This window comes from Oncorhynchus keta, chromosome 23 (genome assembly GCF_023373465.1).
Source record: "Oncorhynchus keta strain PuntledgeMale-10-30-2019 chromosome 23, Oket_V2, whole genome shotgun sequence".
In the NCBI taxonomy this organism is placed as follows: domain Eukaryota; kingdom Metazoa; phylum Chordata; class Actinopteri; order Salmoniformes; family Salmonidae; genus Oncorhynchus; species Oncorhynchus keta.
Window position 1 is genome coordinate 44516800 of NC_068443.1, and position 24714 is coordinate 44541513.

Sequence of the window (24714 nt, forward strand, 5' to 3'; positions counted from 1 at the left end):
GACAGACAATAGACTAAACAACGACAAGTAGACAGACAACATACTAAACAACGACAAGTAGACAGACAACATACTAAACAACGACAAGTAGACAGACAACATACTAAACAACGACAAGTAGACAGACAACATAGGCTAAACAACGACAAGTAGACAGACAACATAGGCTAAACAACGACAAGTAGACAGACAACATAGGCTAAACAACGACAAGTAGACAGACAACATAGGCTAAACAACGACAAGTAGACAGACAACATAGGCTAAACAACGACAAGTAGACAGACAACATAGACTAAACAACGACAAGTAGACAGACAACATAGACTAAACAACGACAAGTAGACAGACAACATAGGCTAAACAACGACAAGTAGACAGACAACATAGGCTAAACGACGACAAGTAGACAGACAACATAGGCTAAACGACGACAAGTAGACAGACAACATAGGCTAAACGACGACAAGTAGACAGACAACACAGGCTAAACGACGACAAGTAGACAGACAACACAGGCTAAACGACGACAAGTAGACAGACAACATAGGCTAAACGACGACAAGTAGACAGACAACATAGGCTAAACGACGACAAGTAGACAGACAACAGGCTAAACGACGACAAGTAGACAGACAACATAGGCTAAACAACGACAAGTAGACAGACAACATAGGCTAAACAACGACAAGTAGACAGACAACATAGGCTAAACAACGACAAGTAGACAGACAACATAGGCCTACTAAACAACGACAAGTAGACAGACAACATAGACTAAACAACGACAAGTAGACAGACAACATAGGCTAAACAACGACAAGTAGACAGACAACATAGACTAAACAACGACAAGTAGACAGACAACAGACTAAACAACGACAAGTAGACAGACAACATAGGCTAAACAACGACAAGTAGACAGACAACATAGGCTAAACAACGACAAGTAGACAGACAACATAGGCTAAACAACGACAAGTAGACAGACAACATAGGCTAAACAACGACAAGTAGACAGACAACATAGGCTAAACAACGACAAGTAGACAGACAACATAGGCCTACTAAACAACGACAAGTAGACAGACAACATAGGCCTACTAAACAACGACAAGTAGACAGACAACATAGGCCTAATAAACAACGACAAGTAGACAGACAACATAGGCCTACTAAACAACGACAAGTAGACAGACAACATAGGCCTACTAAACAATGACAAGTAGACAGACAACATAGGCCTACTAAACAACGACAAGTAGACAGACAACATAGGCCTACTAAACAACGACAAGTAGACAGACAACATAGGCCTACTAAACAATGACAAGTAGACAGACAACATAGGCCTACTAAACAACGACAAGTAGACAGACAACATAGGCCTAATAAACAACGACAAGTAGACAGACAACATAGGCCTACTAAACAACAGACTAAACAACGACAAGTAGACAGACAACATAGGCTAAACAACGACAAGTAGACAGACAACATAGGCTAAACAACGACAAGTAGACAGACAACATAGGCTAAACAACGACAAGTAGACAGACAACATAGACTAAACAACGACAAGTAGACAGACAACATAGGCTAAACAACGATAAGTAGACAGACAACATAGGCTAAACAACGACAAGTAGACAGACAACATAGACTAAACAACGACAAGTAGACAGACAACAGACTAAACAATGACAAGTAGACAGACAACATAGGCTAAACAACGACAAGTAGACAGACAACATAGGCTAAACAACGACAAGTAGACAGACAACACAGACTAAACAACGACAAGTAGACAGACAACATACTAAACAACGACAAGTAGACAGACAACATAGGCCTACTAAACAACGACAAGTAGACAGACAACAGACTAAACAACGACAAGTAGACAGACAACATAGGCTAAACAACGACAAGTAGACAGACAACATAGGCTAAACAACGACAAGTAGACAGACAACATAGGCTAAACAACGACAAGTAGACAGACAACATAGACTAAACAACGACAAGTAGACAGACAACAGACTAAACAACGACAAGTAGACAGACAACAGACTAAACAACGACAAGTAGACAGACAACATAGGCTAAACAACGACAAGTAGACAGACAACATAGGCTAAACAACGACAAGTAGACAGACAACAGACTAAACAACGACAAGTAGACAGACAACAGACTAAACAACGACAAGTAGACAGACAACATAGGCTAAACAACGACAAGTAGACAGACAACATAGGCTAAACAACGACAAGTAGACAGACAACATAGGCTAAACAACGACAAGTAGACAGACAACATAGGCTAAACAACGACAAGTAGACAGACAACAGACTAAACAACGACAAGTAGACAGACAACATAGGCTAAACAACGACAAGTAGACAGACAACATAGGCTAAACAACGACAAGTAGACAGACAACATAGGCTAAACAACGACAAGTAGACAGACAACATAGGCTAAACAACGACAAGTAGACAGACAACATAGGCTAAACAACGACAAGTAGACAGACAACATAGGCTAAACAACGACAAGTAGACAGACAACATAGGCTAAACAACGACAAGTAGACAGACAACATAGGCTAAACAACGACAAGTAGACAGACAACATAGGCTAAACAACGACAAGTAGACAGACAACATAGGCTAAACAACGACAAGTAGACAGACAACATAGGCTAAACAACGACAAGTAGACAGACAACATAGGCTAAACAACGACAAGTAGACAGACAACATAGGCTAAACAATGACAAGTAGACAGACAACATAGGCTAAACAACGACAAGTAGACAGACAACATAGGCTAAACAACGACAAGTAGACAGACAACATAGGCTAAACAATGACAAGTAGACAGACAACATAGGCATACTAAACGACGACAAGTAGACAGACAACATAGGCATACTAAACGACGACAAGTAGACAGACAACATAGACTAAACGACGACAAGTAGACAGACAACATAGACTAAACGACGACAAGTAGACAGACAACATAGGCATACTAAACGACGACAAGTAGACAGACAACATAGGCATACTAAACGACGACAAGTAGACAGACAACATAGACTAAACGACGACAAGTAGACAGACAACATAGACTAAACGACGACAAGTAGACAGACAACATAGACTAAACGACGACAAGTAGACAGACAACATAGGCATACTAAACGACGACAAGTAGACAGACAACATAGGCCTACTAAACGACGACAAGTAGACAGACAACATAGGCCTACTAAACGACGACAAGTAGACAGACAAAAACAACCATAATGTTGTCAGCAAAGTCTACAGGAAACAACTAGATTGACTAGATTGACAACGATGACTAGCTACAGATTCTGATTCATACATGATGTTTGAAGATCGGGATACGCACTGAGACGAGTGAAATGGGGAAATGAGAGCAGAGGGAGGCTTGTTCTAAATTCAATCGTTGCAGCAGGCTCAACTGATACTCCATCTGATTCTTTACAGACAATATAACTAGCCAAGTTGTTTAAAGCACACAGCGCTTAACACTGTTTGAGTGAAAGAGCATGCTGGCAGCTGAATTATTATATTTTTTCTTTCACGGATAATTACAAAAATACTTGTCATAATCGTATTCTGAAAATGTTCCATATCTGTTACGATACTCGTTTTGCCCAAAGTACTCGGCACACCCCTACTTTAGAAGCCACGTTGATGGTAGGGAAACGTCTTTCTGAAGCCCTCCTTCCATTATTGATATCTGTGAGGAGTTGTCTGGGATGAAATGGGCCCTGCAGATGGACGAGTAGACGCCCAATTCGACCACCTTATTCTCACAAATGTATTGAATGAAGAGGAATGTTTCGTTTACTGTGTGTCGCTGACCGCGAGGGGCTTTGGGATTGTTTCCAAAGTTAGAGCTGATTTTGAGAACCTTAAACTCACCTTTTAAAACAACATTACAATAGTATAACAATTGATTTAAGTTTGCAATTTGGGAATGTTTTTTTTGTGTTCTCTTAGTAATTATTATATGCATTTCTGGCATTAGGAAATAGGTGCTCCACTCTCTTTAAAGGTTGGTGGGAAAAAAACTGTGAAAATATTTGTAGTATCTTAATAAAATTTCCACCACCATGCTAGGGTGGCTAATGCTACTTGCTGGTGTTGCGGTCTGAAATTGTATTTTTGTTAAGACGGTAAGCATATTTTTACTGACGAGCCATTTAAATCAAGGTAAATCAGGTTAAGGAGGAAACCGATGTCTTTGTAGTTGAATGGAGGATGTTTTGTGTACCAGCCGGTCCACGAGGGAAAGTAGTGTGTTGCTGGCTGACTACATTAAAGTCGTACGTAAGATGATAAACGATGTAAAAGGAATAATATTGCCATCTTGTGGCCGGTTACATTACTGAATGCTTTGCCTGACGACTCAAATGGAATCATTCCACTGCTCGTTCGCTACATACAGTACATCAATCTGAAACTGCCATCAATGAAGTTGTTTGTGGTGACGTCAAAATGAGGGGTGTTGTAAAAAAAATACAATTAATCAAAGACAATGACAAATTTCCTAAACGCATCATTACTTATGCTTGTTCTTGCCCGACTAGTCAAGCGCTCTGGAAATCACCGGAGAGGTCGTCAGAAGCAGACTCATTGTGGAAAAGAAGAAACTAACATCTGTGGGCATGACGTAGTGTTTGGCCGGAGCAAGGAGTTTGAGTTGCCAGGCAAGGAAATTCTAGCTAGCTTTACCACCCTGTGTTTGTATGGTTTACTCACTAAAAAAGTTATGGCTATGAGTCTGAAATGGGAATTTGAATCTTTGTTAAATATATTCAAGAATAGTCAATAAGTAGGATTCATTTTCTATCAAATGTTCACATTTCCTTTAACATTCTGTGCTGTCTCACTTATCAAAAATAATACGGACACATGTTTATAAATGATTTATAAATGCTTTATGAATGGGAAAATACAAATGACAGTACATTGACTGCATAGAAGCACCCTCACAACTAAGCACTTCAGACCTTTAAATGTTGGTGTTATAGATCAGGGGCAAACTACAGTTAATTACCTTGAAGTGCTTCGTTATAAATGCTTAATGGGAATGGGAAAATAGATTTGAACTTTACTTTGACTGCATGGAATTCCGACATAGACCCTTCATGTGCTCGTTACAGACGAGTATGACCAACGTAGGCCTAATTGTGATGTGGAGGTTAATGTTAATGAGTTACGGAAGCGTTATGATATGACCCTCAACTACACTATTTGATCCGTACAATGAGGATTCGACCCTGTGGGGATCCTCATGCCCCATTGACCTCTGAGAAGAAGTATTTATGGGCCTATACCGGCCTATACATCGGCATCATTTTCTGAATGTGTTCGGGCCTTTTGAGAACATCCATAATGATAACGCTACATTGTCATTGTGATATGAGCTATTGCATGACATGAATGTATTTTAGATATGCTATTGATATACACTTACCTTTAAAAATGTTGTTGGGACCCGTTATATCACATTCGTGAAATGCTTATAGATGTGTAATAAATGTGTTGTGGTATGTAGTCAAAGTAAATCTTTACCCTTGTGGTATGGAAGAAGAAGAATTCATGATCTGCTTTATGGAGACTTAGGGTAAGTGTTGGGCAGTGGTGGGATTGGAGGGACAGTTAGGGCTGGCGCTGGTGCACACTTCTGCTATGTCCTGAACACAATGCCTAACTTCATTTGCTGCGGTTATAGAAATTCATCCATATAATTGGATGATTTGAAATAGAATAGAGCCACACAGTATAGATCCTCACGAATAACACATATTTGAATGCCTCACTGAGACCGTTATTACACCGAGGTGTGAAACACTGATCAGAAGATTATACATTTTGCATTGTTTCAGGAATTAACTGTTATACCGCAAATACCCCTACTGTCAATTTACGTCATTATTAACCATTGTACTTGTATTCGTATGACCATGCAGACATTATTTACACAAACGTATGCAATTCCGTTCAAAAAGATGCCTGTGATATTTACAGGGCTACTACTTTCACACCTACAACCCGTACAAAGAGTGGCCCAATGCTTTTGAGGAAGGGCAGCAGAAAGCCAGAGGTGGAGACCTGAACAATGCCGTCCTGCTACTGGAGGCGGCCATTTTGCAGGACCCATCGGACTCGGAGGTAAAAGATCGTTGAGTTCAGTGGTGTAGTGAAGGGTATATGCCCGTATACCCACATATTTTTCAGTGGGCATTGCGTATATTTATTTCTTAATCGCCACGATGCTTTATTAAAGTAGTGTAATGGAGGTATACGTCGTATAAATTAATAGGTCTGATGGAACAGATCAGAATGTTTAGCTTCAAATGTTGATAAACTATTATTTATTCACATTTTAAGAGCAGCTATGTGCACACAGAGGTAGGCTTACACACAAATGTTTCAAAATGCAATTTGCGGAAAACATTGTTCTAAAATGCGCACTGCGCATACCAGCGGTTTCATGGACAGAGATGGAAATATCCGTTAGAAAGGGGAGATTTTAAGATGCACGAACTATCGCAGGTCGCTAATAGTGCTCAGCGATTAACCGGCATTTTGTTTGTGCACATTGCACAGTTTCTGTAGAGATACATCCGATCAAGCCAGAAATATGCGAAGTAGCAGTAGGGAGTTGTAGTTTCCAACAGGCCAATATTCTATATAGTTTAGTGCAGAAAACAGAACTATGCAAAGTGGCAGTAGGGAGTTGTAGTTTCCAACAGGCCAATATTCTATATAGTTTAGTGCAGAAAACAGAACTATGCAAAGTGGTAGTAGGGAGTTGTAGTTTCCAACAGGCCAATATTCTATATAGTTTAGTGCAGAAAACAGAACTATGCGAAGTAGTAGTAGGGAGTTGTAGTTTCCAACAGGCCAATATTCTATATAGTTTAGTGCAGAAAACAGAACTATGCGAAGTAGTAGTAGGGAGTTGTAGTTTCCAACAGGCCAATATTCTATATAGTTTAGTGCAGAAAACAGAACTATGCGAAGAGTAGTAGGGAGTTGTAGTTTCAGAACTATATAGTTTAGTGCAGAAAACAGAACTATGTAGTAGGGAGTTGTAGTTTCCAACAGGCCAATATTCTATATAGTTTAGTGCAGAAAACAGAACTATGCGAAGTAGTAGTAGGGAGTTGTAGTTTCCAACAGGCCAATATTCTATATAGTTTAGTGCAGAAAACAGAACTATGCGAAGTAGTAGTAGGGAGTTGTAGTTTCCAACTGGCCAATATTCTATATAGTTTAGTGCAGAAAACAGAACTATGCGAAGTAGTAGTAGGGAGTTGTAGTTTCCAACTGGCCAATATTCTATATAGTTTAGTGCAGAAAACAGAACTATTCTATATAGTTTAGTGCAGAAAACAGAACTAGTAGTAGGGAGTTGTAGTTTCCAACAGGCCAATATTCTATATAGTTTAGTGCAGAAAACAGAACTATGCAAAGTGGTAGTAGGGAGTTGTAGTTTCCAACAGGCCAATATTCTATATAGTTTAGTGCAGAAAACAGAACTATGCAAAGTAGTAGTAGGGAGTTGTAGTTTCCAACTGGCCAATATTCTATATAGTTTAGTGCAGAAAACAGAACTATGCAAAGTGGTAGTAGGGAGTTGTAGTTTCCAACAGGCCAATATTCTATATAGTTTAGTGCAGAAAACAGAACTATGCAAAGTGGTAGTAGGGAGTTGTAGTTTCCAACAGGCCAATATTCTATATAGTTTAGTGCAGAAAACAGAACTATGCAAAGTGGTAGTAGGGAGTTGTAGTTTCCAACAGGCCAATATTCTATATAGTTTAGTGCAGAAAACAGAACTATGCAAAGTGTAGGCCAATATTCTATATAGTTTAGTGCAGGGAGTTGTAGTTTCCAACAGGCCAATATTCTATATAGTTTAGTGCAGAAAACAGAACTATGCAAAGTGGTAGTAGGGAGTTGTAGTTTCCAACTGGCCAATATTCTATATAGTTTAGTGCAGAAAACAGAACTATGCAAAGTGGTAGTAGGGAGTTGTAGGCCAATAGGTGCAGTTGCAAAGTGGTAGTTTCCAACAGGCCAATATTCTATATAGTTTAGTGCAGAAAACAGAACTATGCAAAGTAGTAGTAGGGAGTTGTAGTTTCCAACAGGCCAATATTCTATATAGTTTAGTGCAGAAAACAGAACTATGCAAAGTGGTAGTAGGGAGTTGTAGTTTCCAACAGGCCAATATTCTATATAGTTTAGTGCAGAAAACAGAACTATGCAAAGTGGTAGTAGGGAGTTGTAGTTTCCAACAGGCCAATATTCTATATAGTTTAGTGCAGAAAACAGAACTATGCAAAGTGGTAGTAGGGAGTTGTAGTTTCCAACAGGCCAATATTCTATATAGTTTAGTGCAGAAAACAGAACTATGCAAAGTGGTAGTAGGGAGTTGTAGTTTCCAACAGGCCAATATTCTATATAGTTTAGTGCAGAAAACAGAACTATGCAAAGTGGTAGTAGGGAGTTGTAGTTTCCAACAGGCCAATATTCTATATAGTTTAGTGCAGAAAACAGAACTATGCGAAGTGGTAGTAGGGAGTTGTAGTTTCCAACAGGCCAATATTCTATATAGTTTAGTGCAGAAAACAGAACTATGCGAAGTGGTAGTAGGGAGTTGTAGTTTCCAACAGGCCAATATTCTATATAGTTTAGTGCAGAAAACAGAACTATGCAAAGTGGTAGTAGGGAGTTGTAGTTTCCAACAGGCCAATATTCTATATAGTTTAGTGCAGAAAACAGAACTATGCGAAGTAGTAGTAGGGAGTTGTAGTTTCCAACAGGCCAATATTCTATATAGTTTAGTGCAGAAAACAGAACTATGCGAAAACAGTAGTAGTAGGGAGTTGTAGTTTCCAACAGGCCAATATTCTATATAGTTTAGTGCAGAAAACAGAACTATCCGACAACAGGCCAATATTCTATATAGTTTAGTGCAGAAAACAGAACTATGCGAAGTAGTAGTAGGGAGTTGTAGTTTCCAACAGGCCAATATTCTATATAGTTTAGTGCAGAAAACAGAACTATGCGAAGTAGTAGTAGGGAGTTGTAGTTTCCAACAGGCCAATATTCTATATAGTTTAGTGCAGAAAACAGAACTATGCGAAGTGGTAGTAGGGAGTTGTAGTTTCCAACAGGCCAATATTCTATATAGTTTAGTGCAGAAAACAGAACTATGCGAAGTAGTAGTAGGGAGTTGTAGTTTCCAACAGGCCAATATTCTATATAGTTTAGTGCAGAAAACAGAACTATGCAAAGTGGTAGTAGGGAGTTGTAGTTTCCAACAGGCCAATATTCTATATAGTTTAGTGCAGAAAACAGAACTATGCAAAGTGGTAGTAGGGAGTTGTAGTTTCCAACAGGCCAATATTCTATATAGTTTAGTGCAGAAAACAGAACTATGCAAAGTGGTAGTAGGGAGTTGTAGTTTCCAACAGGCCAATATTCTATATAGTTTAGTGCAGAAAACAGAACTATGCAAAGTGGTAGTAGGGAGTTGTAGTTTCCAACAGGCCAATATTCTATATAGTTTAGTGCAGAAAACAGAACTATGCAAAGTGGTAGTAGGGAGTTGTAGTTTCCAACAGGCCAATATTCTATATAGTTTAGTGCAGAAAACAGAACTATGCAAAGTGGTAGTAGGGAGTTGTAGTTTCCAACAGGCCAATATTCTATATAGTTTAGTGCAGAAAACAGAACTATGCAAAGTGGTAGTAGGGAGTTGTAGTTTCCAACAGGCCAATATTCTATATAGTTTAGTGCAGAAAACAGAACTATGCGAAGTGGTAGTAGGGAGTTGTAGTTTCCAACAGGCCAATATTCTATATAGTTTAGTGCAGAAAACAGAACTATGCGAAGTGGTAGTAGGGAGTTGTAGTTTCCAACAGGCCAATATTCTATATAGTTTAGTGCAGAAAACAGAACTATGCAAAGGGAGTGGTAGTATTCTATATAGGGAGAACTTGCAAAGTGGTAGTTTCCAACAGGCCAATATTCTATATAGTTTAGTGCAGAAAACAGAACTATGCGAAGTGGTAGTAGGGAGTTGTAGTTTCCAACAGGCCAATATTCTATATAGTTTAGTGCAGAAAACAGAACTATGCGAAGTAGTAGTAGGGAGTTGTAGTTTCCAACAGGCCAATATTCTATATAGTTTAGTGCAGAAAACAGAACTATGCGAAGTAGTAGTAGGGAGTTGTAGTTTCCAACAGGCCAATATTCTATATAGTTTAGTGCAGAAAACAGAACTATGCAAAGTGGTAGTAGGGAGTTGTAGTTTCCAACAGGCCAATATTCTATATAGTTTAGTGCAGAAAACAGAACTATGCAAAGTGGTAGTAGGGAGTTGTAGTTTCCAACAGGCCAATATTCTATATAGTTTAGTGCAGAAAACAGAACTATGCGAAGTGGTAGTAGGGAGTTGTAGTTTCCAACAGGCCAATATTCTATATAGTTTAGTGCAGAAAACAGAACTATGCAAAGTGGTAGTAGGGAGTTGTAGTTTCCAACAGGCCAATATTCTATATAGTTTAGTGCAGAAAACAGAACTATGCAAAGTGGTAGTAGGGAGTTGTAGTTTCCAACAGGCCAATATTCTATATAGTTTAGTGCAGAAAACAGAACTATGCGAAGTAGTAGTAGGGAGTTGTAGTTTCCAACTGGCCAATATTCTATATAGTTTAGTGCAGAAAACAGAACTATGCGAAGTAGTAGTAGGGAGTTGTAGTTTCCAACTGGCCAATATTCTATATAGTTTAGTGCAGAAAACAGAACTATGCAAAGTAGTAGTAGGGAGTTGTAGTTTCCAACAGGCCAATATTCTATATAGTTTAGTGCAGAAAACAGAACTATGCAAAGTTTAGTAGTAGGGAGTTGTAGTTTCCAACAGGCCAATATTCTATATAGTTTAGTGCAGAAAACAGAACTATGCGAAGTAGTAGTAGGAGTTGTAGTTTCCAACTGGCCAATATTCTATATAGTTTAGTGCAGTTTCCAACTGGCCAATATTCTATATAGTTTAGTGCAGAAAACAGAACTATGCGAAGTGGTAGTAGGGAGTTGTAGTTTCCAACAGGCCAATATTCTATATAGTTTAGTGCAGAAAACAGAACTATGCGAAGTGGTAGTAGGGAGTTGTAGTTTCCAACAGGCCAATATTCTATATAGTTTAGTGCAGAAAACAGAACTATGCAAAGTAGTAGTAGGGAGTTGTAGTTTCCAACTGGCCAATATTCTATATAGTTTAGTGCAGAAAACAGAACTATGCAAAGTGGTAGTAGGGAGTTGTAGTTTCCAACAGGCCAATATTCTATATAGTTTAGTGCAGAAAACAGAACTATGCGAAGTAGTAGTAGGGAGTTGTAGTTTCCAACAGGCCAATATTCTATATAGTTTAGTGCAGAAAACAGAACTATGCAAAGTGGTAGTAGGGAGTTGTAGTTTCCAACAGGCCAATATTCTATATAGTTTAGTGCAGAAAACAGAACTATGCAAAGTGGTAGTAGGGAGTTGTAGTTTCCAACAGGCCAATATTCTATATAGTCTAGTGCAGAAAACAGAACTATGCGAAGTAGTAGTAGGGAGTTGTAGTTTCCAACTGGCCAATATTCTATATAGTTTAGTGCAGAAAACAGAACTATGCAAAGTGGTAGTAGGGAGTTGTAGTTTCCAACAGGCCAATATTCTATATAGTTTAGTGCAGAAAACAGAACTATGCAAAGTGGTAGTAGGGAGTTGTAGTTTCCAACAGGCCAATATTCTATATAGTTTAGTGCAGAAAACAGAACTATGCGAAGTAGCAGTAGGGAGTTGTAGTTTCCAACAGGTCAATATTCTATATAGTTTAGTGCAGAAAACAGAACTATGCAAAGTGGTAGTAGGGAGTTGTAGTTTCCAACAGGCCAATATTCTATATAGTTTAGTGCAGAAAACAGAACTATGCAAAGTGGTAGTAGGGAGTTGTAGTTTCCAACAGGCCAATATTCTATATAGTTTAGTGCAGAAAACAGAACTATGCAAAGTGGTAGTAGGGAGTTGTAGTTTCCAACAGGCCAATATTCTATATAGTTTAGTGCAGAAAACAGAACTATGCAAAGTGGTAGTAGGGAGTTGTAGTTTCCAACAGGCCAATATTCTATATAGTTTAGTGCAGAAAACAGAACTATGCAAAGTGGTAGTAGGGAGTTGTAGTTTCCAACAGGCCAATATTCTATATAGTTTAGTGCAGAAAACAGAACTATGCGAAGTAGTAGTAGGGAGTTGTAGTTTCCAACAGGCCAATATTCTATATAGTTTAGTGCAGAAAACAGAACTATGCGAAGTGGTAGTAGGGAGTTGTAGTTTCCAACAGGCCAATATTCTATATAGTTTAGTGCAGAAAACAGAACTATGCGAAGTGGTAGTAGGGAGTTGTAGTTTCCAACAGGCCAATATTCTATTTAGTGCAGAGTTGCGAAGTAGTAGGGAGTTGTAGTTTCCAACTGGCCAATATTCTATATAGTTTAGTGCAGAAAACAGAACTATGCGACAGTAGGGAGTTGTAGTTTCCAACTGGCCAATATTCTATATAGTTTAAGAAAACAGAACTATGCAAAGTGGTAGTAGGGAGTTGTAGTTTCCAACAGGCCAATATTCTATATAGTTTAGTGCAGAAAACAGAACTATGCAAAGTAGTAGTAGGGAGTTGTAGTTTCCAACAGGCCAATATTCTATATAGTTTAGTGCAGAAAACAGAACTATGCAAAGTGGTAGTAGGGAGTTGTAGTTTCCAACAGGCCAATATTCTATATAGTTTAGTGCAGAAAACAGAACTATGCAAAGTGGTAGTAGGGAGTTGTAGTTTCCAACAGGCCAATATTCTATATAGTTTAGTGCAGAAAACAGAACTATGCAAAGTGGTAGTAGGGAGTTGTAGTTTCCAACAGGCCAATATTCTATATAGTTTAGTGCAGAAAACAGAACTATGCAAAGTGGTAGTAGGGAGTTGTAGTTTCCAACAGGCCAATATTCTATATAGTTTAGTGCAGAAAACAGAACTATGCAAAGTGGTAGTAGGGAGTTGTAGTTTCCAACAGGCCAATATTCTATATAGTTTAGTGCAGAAAACAGAACTATGCAAAGTGGTAGTAGGGAGTTGTAGTTTCCAACAGGCCAATATTCTATATAGTTTAGTGCAGAAAACAGAACTATGCAAAGTGGTAGTAGGGAGTTGTAGTTTCCAACAGGCCAATATTCTATATAGTTTAGTGCAGAAAACAGAACTATGCAAAGTGGTAGTAGGGAGTTGTAGTTTCCAACAGGCCAATATTCTATATAGTTTAGTGCAGAAAACAGAACTATGCAAAGTGGTAGTAGGGAGTTGTAGTTTCCAACAGGCCAATATTCTATATAGTTTAGTGCAGAAAACAGAACTATGCAAAGTGGTAGTAGGGAGTTGTAGTTTCCAACAGGCCAATATTCTATATAGTTTAGTGCAGAAAACAGAACTATGCAAAGTGGTAGTAGGGAGTTGTAGTTTCCAACAGGCCAATATTCTATATAGTTTAGTGCAGAAAACAGAACTATGCGAAGTGGTAGTAGGGAGTTGTAGTTTCCAACAGGCCAATATTCTATATAGTTTAGTGCAGAAAACAGAACTATGCGAAGTAGTAGTAGGGAGTTGTAGTTTCCAACAGGCCAATATTCTATATAGTTTAGTGCAGAAAACAGAACTATGCAAAGTGGTAGTAGGGAGTTGTAGTTTCCAACAGGCCAATATTCTATATAGTTTAGTGCAGAAAACAGAACTATGCAAAGTGGTAGTAGGGAGTTGTAGTTTCCAACAGGCCAATATTCTATATAGTTTAGTGCAGAAAACAGAACTATGCAAAGTGGTAGTAGGGAGTTGTAGTTTCCAACAGGCCAATATTCTATATAGTTTAGTGCAGAAAACAGAACTATGCAAAGTAGTAGTAGGGAGTTGTAGTTTCCAACAGGCCAATATTCTATATAGTTTAGTGCAGAAAACAGAACTATGCAAAGTGGTAGTAGGGAGTTGTAGTTTCCAACAGGCCAATATTCTATATAGTTTAGTGCAGAAAACAGAACTATGCAAAGTGGTAGTAGGGAGTTGTAGTTTCCAACAGGCCAATATTCTATATAGTTTAGTGCAGAAAACAGAACTATGCAAAGTAGTAGTAGGGAGTTGTAGTTTCCAACAGGCCAATATTCTATATAGTTTAGTGCAGAAAACAGAACTATGCAAAGTGGTAGTAGGGAGTTGTAGTTTCCAACAGGCCAATATTCTATATAGTTTAGTGCAGAAAACAGAACTATGCAAAGTGGTAGTAGGGAGTTGTAGTTTCCAACAGGCCAATATTCTATATAGTTTAGTGCAGAAAACAGAACTATGCAAAGTGGTAGTAGGGAGTTGTAGTTTCCAACAGGCCAATATTCTATATAGTTTAGTGCAGAAAACAGAACTATGCAAAGTGGTAGTAGGGAGTTGTAGTTTCCAACAGGCCAATATTCTATATAGTTTAGTGCAGAAAACAGAACTATGCAAAGTGGTAGTAGGGTTGTAGTTTCCAACAGTAGTTTCCAACAGGCCAATATTCTATATAGTTTAGTGCAGAAAACAGAACTATGCGAAGTGGTAGTAGGGAGTTGTAGTTTCCAACAGGCCAATATTCTATATAGTTTAGTGCAGAAAACAGAACTATGCGAAGTGGTAGTAGGGAGTTGTAGTTTCCAACAGGCCAATATTCTATATAGTTTAGTGCAGAAAACAGAACTATGCGAAGTGGTAGTAGGGAGTTGTAGTTTCCAACAGGCCAATATTCTATATAGTTTAGTGCAGAAAACAGAACTATGCAAAGTGGTAGTAGGGAGTTGTAGTTTCCAACAGGCCAATATTCTATATAGTTTAGTGCAGAAAACAGAACTATGCGAAGTGGTAGTAGGGAGTTGTAGTTTCCAACAGGCCAATATTCTATATAGTTTAGTGCAGAAAACAGAACTATGCGAAGTAGTAGTAGGGAGTTGTAGTTTCCAACAGGCCAATATTCTATATAGTTTAGTGCAGAAAACAGAACAGAACTATGTTTAGTGCAGAAAACAGAACTATGTAGTAGGGAGTTGTAGTTTCCAACAGGCCAATATTCTATATAGTTTAGTGCAGAAAACAGAACTATGCAAAGTAGTAGTAGGGAGTTGTAGTTTCCAACAGGCCAATATTCTATATAGTTAGTGCAGAAAACAGAACTATGCAAAGTGGTAGTAGGGAGTTGTAGTTTCCAACAGGCCAATATTCTATATAGTTTAGTGCAGAAAACAGAACTATGCAAAGTAGTAGTAGGGAGTTGTAGTTTCCAACAGGCCAATATTCTATATAGTTTAGTGCAGAAAACAGAACTATGCAAAGTGGTAGTAGGGAGTTGTAGTTTCCAACAGGCCAATATTCTATATAGTTTAGTGCAGAAAACAGAACTATGCAAAGTGGTAGTAGGGAGTTGTAGTTTCCAACAGGCCAATATTCTATATAGTTTAGTGCAGAAAACAGAACTATGCGAAAATACATGCTGTAAGTGATCTGATAGTTGCAGTTCAGCAGTCAGGTAACAGCTCTATGGAGATGAGATGATGACCTGGAGGTCATCAAATAAAACAAATGTAATATACACAACTGAAATATTTCATGGCAGTAAAGTAATGTGAATAAATGATTGATAAGTGATAATCAGTAATGTGCAGTCACTACCATCATGGGACTTTTATTAATTGTATTATTAATGCATTGTGCATTTAATGTTTAAAAACTGATATGGAAAACTGATCTTTTTTTTTATAAGCCAAGCGAATCCGAACCAACCTCAAAGCAATAATCGCTCATCACTAATTGCTCATATGAATAGGATAATGCCTTTGGCTGATAGACAATGAAAGAAAACTAATAGAACAGGAGAACACATAGGGGGAAGACTATAAAATAATTGCCTACACTTTTCTATGGTGGAATTTTGGCTATAGGTATTTTGAAGCAAGGTAAGACATGCCTCAAAATATGAAGTAAAACGTCCAGGTTTCAAACAATTAAGAAACAGGAAAAATGTAGCGACGTTACCGTCTTCTGGTAGATGGAAAGGCTTTCTCAGAAACCTTCTCAATTGAATGTTAACTAGCTACAATGGAGCCTACCTGGCAGAATGATATCATGATTATTTCCGTCAATCCGGTGGCCATTTCTTTTGCAATTTCCATTTTACGTGCTACAGAAACACTACTAACCAAACAACATTTCTAGGTGCCTGCGCAGTTGAACTAAAGGGTAACTACAATAAATAAATGTCATGCATTTTTTTTCCCAGACCTCAAACGTGGTCTCCTGATGTGGTTAAAGCATTGTTACGGACTAAAAAGTTTGACTTTTTGGGGAAAATCAGAAAACCTGTGAAATTCAGGTTCAGTTAACAGCCTCATGTATTTGTTTTAATTGTAGGTAACATTGCGTGAAGTATTGAGTTTACTTTATTGAATCAATTTGAGAAATGTATCTGGTCTTTTGTGTTATTTTCTTTGTATTTGTTGTATTTGTTGACTTTTAGCCCAAACATCACTCTATCGCCGCACCAAATAAAATAAATCCATTTCTCTTTGGAAGAGCGGGGATAGAGAGCTGTCTGAAACCATGAAGTGAGCCTCGTCCCATTTCTTTCAATAGTTCTGCAGCTTCTCTTTTGGCCCAGTGCGGTTGAAGTAAGCATTTGTTTCATGCAGCACATCAGAGCAGTTCTTCCACTTTCAGGAGAAATGGTAATACATATTAATATGTGTTAATTGCATGCAAATAATAGTTGCTTCACTACCACACCCACAACAGAAGCACAATCATTGTCTCGGATTTCCAGGAGGAGGACTTCTGTAAGAGGTCGCTCTTATGTCGCCCCAAAACCAACGAGGAAGTCTGCTGCAGTGTTGAGAGCAGTTGTATGAAACCAATCAGTACATCAAGCAAAGCTTTTAACCTTGCCAGGCCGCTCTTAATTTCTCTTCAGTTCCACTCGCCATAAAATCGATGTTTGAACTGTGCATAAGATTTCCTTTAGTGAAGTACTGGTTAGCTCGGGAGTACTGGTGTAGTATTGTTTGACTTTGTTTGATGTGTTAGTTTGGTTGAAACCCTCTCTGTGTCTTTAGGCTTGGCAGGTTCTGGGCACCACACAGGCCGAGAATGAGAATGAGCAGGCAGCCATCGTGTCACTCCAGAGGTAAAAAATGAGTTGTTTCTACTTACAATGCCTTCAGACCCCTTGACCTTTTCCACATTTTGTTACGTTAGCCTTATTCTGAAATGTATTAAATAAATAATAATAATAAAATCCTCAGCAATCTACACACTATCCCATAATGACAAAGCAAAGCAGGGTTTTAGACATTTTTGCAAATGTATTAAAAATAAAACACACTTTTTACATTATTCAGACCCTTTGCTATGAGAATCAAAATTGAGCCCAGATGCATCCTGTTTCCATTGATCGTCCTTGAGACATTTCTACAACTTGGAGTCCATCTGTGGTACATTCAGTTGATTGGACATGATTTGGAAAGGCACACCTGTCTATTTAAGGTCCCACAGTTGACAGTGCATGTCAGAGCAAAAACCAATCCATGAGGTTGAAGGAATTGTCCTTAGAGCTCCAAGACAGGATTTTGTCGAGGCACAGATCTGGGGAAGGGTACCAAAAAATGTCTGCAGCATAGAAGGTTACATAGGAACCCTATGATCACTGACGGAGTGCTGGAGTTCCTCTGTGGAGATGGGAGAACCTTCCAGAAGGACAACCATCTCTGCCACATTCCACCAATCAGGCCTTTGTTAGAGTGGCCAGACGGAAGACACTCCTGAGTAAAAGGCACATGACAGCCTGCTTGGAGTTTGCCAAAAGGCACCTAAAGACTCTCAGACCATGAGAAACAAGTTTCTCTGGTCTGATGAAACCAAGATTGAACTCTTTGGCCTGAATGTCAAGCATCACGTCTGGAGGAAACCTGGCACCATCTCTACGGTGAAGCATGGTGGTGGCAGCATCATGCTGTGGGTGATGTTTTTCAGCGGCAGGGACTGGGAGACTAGTCAGCATCGAGGGAAAGATGAATGGAGCAAAGTACAGATCCTTTCTGAAAACCTGCTCCAGAGAGCTCAGGACCTCAGACTGGGGTGAAGGTTCACCTTCCAACAGGACAACGATCCTAAGCACACAGCCAAGACAACACAGGAGTGGCTTCGGAACAAGTCTCTGAATGTCCTTGAGTGGCCCAGCCAGAGCCCGGACTTGAACCCGATCAAACATCTCTGGAGAGACCTGAAAATAGCTGTGCACCAACGCTCCACATTCAACCTGACAGAGCTTGATAGGAGCTGCAGAGAAGAATGGGAGAAACCCCCCAAATACAGGTGTGCTAAGCTTGCAGCGTCATACCCAAGAAGACACGAGGCTGTAATCGCTGTTGCTTCAGTAAAGTACTGAGTAAAGGTTCTGAAAACGAATGTAAATGTGCTAAAATAAAAATAAAATATTGTTTTTTTGCTTCATCATTATGGGGTATTTTGTGTAGCTTGATTTAATACAATTTAATACATTTTAGAATAAGGCTGTAATGTAACAAAATGTGGAAAACGTAAAGGGGTTTGAGTACTTAACGAAAAGCACTGTATATACATGTATACAGTGTCACAGGTGGGATCGAACCCTGGTCTCCAGTTCTGGTTTAAGTCGTAAGAGTCTGACTCACCTTCATTACAACAGCACAACTATGTTGTTTAACTTGATAGGGTTAACAGCAAACATAGTAATGACCTTTCTTCAATCCTCAAATAACCTAATTCAATGGGTGTTATGTGCATCAGAAAAAAACTTAGTCTCTCGCCAAGAAAAAAAAAAGTGATTTATTAAAACATTTCTAAACATTTCCAAGGAAGATGCATTCTCCCCATCCTCTCCCCATCCTCTCCCCATCCTCTCCCCATCCTACCTGGAACGACCCCACCTGTTGTGCACACAAAAAAGACAGAACCAGCACATCTTTGCACAGAAATCACAGCAGTCCCTGTCCGCAGGTGTCTAGACCTCCACCACAACAACTTGCCGGCCCTCATGGCCCTGGCGGTGAGTTTGACCAACACAGGCATGCAACAGGACGCTTGCAAGGCCCTGCACCGATGGATCTGCCACAACCCCCGTTATAAACACCTACTGCCGGGGAGCCGGAGCCCACTCCTGCAGGGGTCCCCCACCACACCGCGTAGGGGTCGTCCCCATACGCCAACCTCTTGGTACGCCCACCCCCACCACACCGCGTAGGGGTCGTCCCCATACGCCCACCTCTTGGTTACAATGCATATTCAGTGGTTCCTCCTTTAAAAGTTGTGAGCTTACGCCGCAGGACTTAGAGGCAATTTGTGGTTTAGTACAGTACCCTGCGTCACCACTTCATTGCTCCAGACCACCACAAGGGGGAGTTAGAGCACTGATTATGCTTTTGGGTCCTACTGTGGCTCTAACTGACTGGGCGACACAAACCTTTTGTGCACGACTTCAGTATTACTGAATAAAACTGTTGTTACACTCAGGTTTTTATTATTTGATTTTGTTTGGATTATTCTTGTAGTAGTGTAGGCCACTCCCGACCGGTCACATTGTACAGCGTCTGAGTGGAGCATTGGTCTAAAACACTGCATATCAGTGCAAGCTGTGTTGCTACACATGCTGGTTCAATAACTGTGCCGGCCTCAACTGGGAGACCCATGAGATGACTGTAGGTTTTTTGGTTTTTCTCCGTCTAAAAACAGAAATAAATTATTCCAAATAACAAACGGGCTTTATTTACAAATTAGTAACAATGTCTCACCCCATGTTCAAGAATGACCTTTTTTTCACTAATTTTACATTATTTGAAAACCAAATCTCCAAAATATTTAAGGGGCACTGCACTAATAATGGTGCTGACGAGGGAAACGTTCTCGCTGTTCTTAAAGCCAGTTTGCACCTTCAAACTAAAACAATGTAACTAATAATGGCATCTTTATGCTTTCATTAATAAAATAATGATAAAAATACTCTTTCAAAATGCTGATGTTTATTTAGTTATGGATCCATAACGAATTACTATGGGAATAAATATCACTGATTTACAGAAATATTCTTATTATTATACCTTTATTTCAACAAGGAACACAGACTGAGCTGGGCCCTGCGTATACATGTTTACACATACAGTTTAGGTACAATGATTAAGAAAGTACACAAGACAAAACTAAAACATCACAGATAATAAATACAACAGCAGATTGTTACATTTACACACTACCGTTCAAAAGTTTTGGGTCAATTACAAATGTCTTTGTTTTCCATGAAAACAAGAAATTAGTGACAAAATGAATAGGATACTGTATATAGTCAAGATGTTGACAAGGCTATAAATAATGATTTTTAATTTAAATAATAATTGTGTCCTTCAAACTTTGCTTTCATCAAATAATCCTCCATTTGCAGCAGTTACAGCCCTGCAGACCTTTGTCATTCTAGTTGTCAATTTGTTGAGGTCATCTGAAGAGATTTCACCCCATGCTTCCTGAAGCACCTCCCACAAGTTGGATTGGCTTGATGGGCACTAATTACGTACCATAAGGTCAAGCTGCTCCCACTACAGCTCAATAGGGTTGAGATCCGGTGACTGTGCTGGCCACTCCATTATAGAAAGAATACCAGCTGACTGCTTCTTCCCTAAATAGTTAGTGTATAGTTTGGAGCTGTGCTTTGGGTCATTGTCCTGTTGTAGGAGGAAATATGCTCCAATTAAGTGCGATCCACATCCACATGGCGTTGCAAAATGGAGTGATATCCTTCCTTCTTCAAGATCCCTTTTACCCCCTTTACAATTCTCCCACATTACCACCACCGAAGCACCCCCAGACCATCACATTGCCTTCACCATGCTTGACAGATGGCGTCAAAAGCACTCCTCCAGCATATTTGCATTTTTTCTTCGTCTCACAAATGTTCTTCTTTGTGATCCGAACACGTCAAACTTAGAGTCGTCTGTCCATAACACTTTTTTCCAATCTTCCTGTCCAGTGTTGTATTTTTATTGGCCAGTCTGAGATATGGCTTTTTCTTTGCAACTCTGCCTAGAAGGCCAGCATCCCGGAGTCACCTCTTCACTGTTGACGTTGAGACTAGTGTTTTGCGGGTACTATTTAATGAAGCTGCAAGTTGAAGACTTGTGAGGTATCTGTTTCTGAAACTGGACACTAATGTACGTGTCCTCTTGCTCAGTTGTGCACCGGGGCCTCCCACTCCTCTTTCTATTCTGGTTAAAGCCAGTTTTCGCTGTTCTGTGAAGGGAGTAGTACACAGCATTGTATGAGATCTTCAGTTTCTTGGCAATTTCTCTCATGGAATAGCCTTCATTTCTCAGAACAAGAATAGACTGACGAGTTTCAGAAGGAAGGTCTTTGTTTCTGGCCATTTTGAGCTTGTAATCAAAACGACAAATGCTGATGCTCCAGATACTCAACTAGGCTAAAGAAGGCCAGTTTTATTGCTTCTTTAATCAGAACAACAGTTTTCAGCTGTGCTAACATAATTGCTAAAGGGTTTTCTAATGATCAATTAGCCATTTAAAATGATACACTTGGATTAGCTAACACAACATGCCATTGGAACACAGGAGTGATGGTTGCTGATAATGGGCCTCTGTACACCTATGTAGATATTCCATTACAAATCAGCTGTTTCCAGTTACAGTAGTCATTTACAACATGAACAATGTCTACACTGTATTTCTGATCAATTTGTTATTTTAATGGACAAAAACAAGGTCATTTCTAAGTGACGCCAAACTTTTGAACGTTAGTGTTAGGTTATTCCCCTAATAGCACAATAGCTTGCATTACCCAAAGCAGTTACAAGCAATACAAAAAAATCATCCAATAAATGTTTAAAATGTGCAACAGGGGGACAAGTCTCAAGTTTAGGCTGCAGGCTATTCCATAGGTAAGATAGGAGATCTCAGGGGCCTTAAGTGTAATCCATGCTTGAGACCTGTTTTTATGAATTATAATTCCAATGTTGAGAAATGATGATAAATAAGAAGGTATTTCATTCAGAAGTTCTTTATAGACATACATGGGATCATGTTGCTCTTGTGTCATGGACAGCGAAGTCCAAACCACATTTTTATCTAAAACACAGTGGTGAGTTCTGTAACCTGTAATAAACCTAAGTGCACAATGATAAGTAGCATCCAACGGATGCCGTAGCATGTAGATAATATCCCCATGATCTATAACAGACATAAAAGTAGCTTGCACAATTTGTCATGTCCTGTTTCTATAGAGGAAGCCTAGCTTTTTGCAATGTTCGTTATTTTTAATTTTAAAAGACAGTTTATCATCCAGCCATATCCCTAAGTATTTATATGCAGAGACCCGATTCATTTGGGAGCCATCTAAACTCATAAGTGCAAGTCTATTTTCAACTTTCTGGACCTATTAAAAATCATAAATGTGTTTTCTTAGCATTTAAAACCAGTTTCAACTGTAAAAAAGACCCTTGTAATATCTTAAAATTGGTCTCCAACTGTGATAATGCTTGGTCAGCCGTTGAAGCAATTGAGTGCATGACAGTGTCATCAGCATATAGATGAATGTGACACTATTACCTCATCACCGATATTGTTTATGCAGAGAGTGAACAATAATGGACCAAGTATTGAACCTTGTGGCACCCCTTTAACCTGTTGCGTCGAGCAATCCCGTATCCGGGAGCGTAATTATAGCCTCAAGCTCATTACCATAACGCAACGTTAACTATTCATGAAAATCTCAAATTAAATTAAATAAATATATTGGCTCACAAGCTTAGCCTTTTGTTAACAACACTGTCATCTCAGATTTTCAAAATATGCTTTTCAACCATAGCTACACAAGCATTTGTGTAAGAGTATTGATAGCTAGCATAGCATTAAGCCTAGCATTCAGCAGTCAACATTTTCACAAAAACAAGAAAAGCATTCAAATAAAAATAATTTACCTTTGAAGAACTTCAGATGTTTTCAATGAGGAGACTCTCAGTTAGATAGCAAATGTTCAGTTTTTCCAAAAATATTATTTGTGTAGGAGAAATCGCTCCGTTTTGTTCGTCACGTTTGGCTACCAAAAAAAAAAAATTCAGTCATCAAAACGCCGAACTTTTTTCAAAATTTACTCCATAATATCGACTGAAACATTGTAAACGTTGTTTAGAATCAATCCTCAAGGTGTTTTTCACATATCTCTTCGATGATATATCGTTCGTGGAAGTCTCCTCTCTCCTCTGAATCACATGGATGAATGAATGCGTGCAGCTGAAGATTACGCACCAATTTCGACAAAGGACACCGGGCGGACACCTGGTAAATGTAGTCTCTTATGGCCAATCTTCCAATGATATGCCTACAAACACGTCACAATGCTGCAGACACCTTGGGCAAACGGCAGAAAGTGTAGGCTCGTTCAGGACGCATTCACAGCCATATAAGGAGACAATGGAAAACAGCGCCTCAAAAATGTTGCTCATTTCCTGTTTGAAGTTTCATCTTGGTTTCGCCTGTAGCATCAGTTCTGTGGCACTCACAGATAATATCTTTGCAGTTTTGGAAACGTCAGAGTGTTTTCTTTCCAAAGCTGTCAATTATATGTATAGTCGAGCATCTTTTCGTGACAAAATATCTTGTTTAAAACGGGAACGTTTTTTCACCCAAAAATGAAATACTGCCCCGAATGTTCCAAGAGGTTAAAACGGGAATGTTTTTCATCCAAAAATGAAATACTGCCCCGAATGTTCCAAGAGGTTAAAACGGGAATGTTTTTCATCCAAAAATGAAATACTGCCCCCAGAGGTTCAATGGCTTTTAACCTCTTGAATCTAGGGGGCATTATTTTCATTTTTGGAAAAATAACGTCCCCAAAGTAAATGGCTATTTTTTCAGGACAAGATGCTAGAATATGTATAGATAATAGAATATGCACAGAATTGACAGCTTAGGATAGCAAACACTCTAAAGTTTCCATAACTGTAAAAATATTGTCTGCGAGTACAACAGAACTGATATTGCAGGCGAAAGCCTGAGAAAAATCCAATCAGGAAGGGACTCTTATTTAGAAAGCTCTGCGTTCCTAAGATTCCTTTTTCTATGGCTTCCCTAATGTGTCTAGTGTCACAATACATAGTTTCAGGCTTTTATTTTGAAAAATGAGCCTGAACGTCAACATTGTGTCAGTGGTCAGCTGAAGTCTCTCAGAGTGTTTGGTGCGTAAAGGACAAATGCGGCCATTGTTTCTCTCTCTCCTACTAAGAAGCCACCAGTCCCGGTTGATATATCATCGAATAGATATTTGAAAAACACCTTGAGGATTGATTATAAACGACGTTTGCCATGTTTCTGTCGATATTATGGAGCTAATTTGGAATATTTTTCGGCGTTGAAGTGACTGCAATTACCGGTCAATTTCTCAGCCAAACGTGAAGAACCAACGGAGCTATTTCACCTACAGAAATAATGTTTTGTGAAAAAAGGAACATTTGCTATGTAGAGGCTG

At 39.1% G+C, this 24714-nt stretch overlaps 1 protein-coding gene across 4 annotated transcripts in view; it reads left to right on the forward strand.

The window, feature by feature from the left end:
- Positions 1-24714, forward strand: part of pex5lb (peroxisomal biogenesis factor 5-like b) — a 272913-nt gene that overhangs the window by 237267 nt on the left and 10932 nt on the right. For 3 of the 4 annotated variants that reach the window (XM_035800646.2, XM_035800645.2, XM_035800647.2), the window contains 3 exons: positions 6075-6218; positions 17271-17341; positions 19192-19407. In XM_035800646.2, the coding sequence (XP_035656539.2) occupies positions 6075-6218; positions 17271-17341; positions 19192-19407 (431 nt within the window). The remainder of the gene's footprint in view (positions 1-6074; positions 6219-17270; positions 17342-19191; positions 19408-24714) is intronic. The other variant, XM_035800648.2, reaches the window with a different exon arrangement.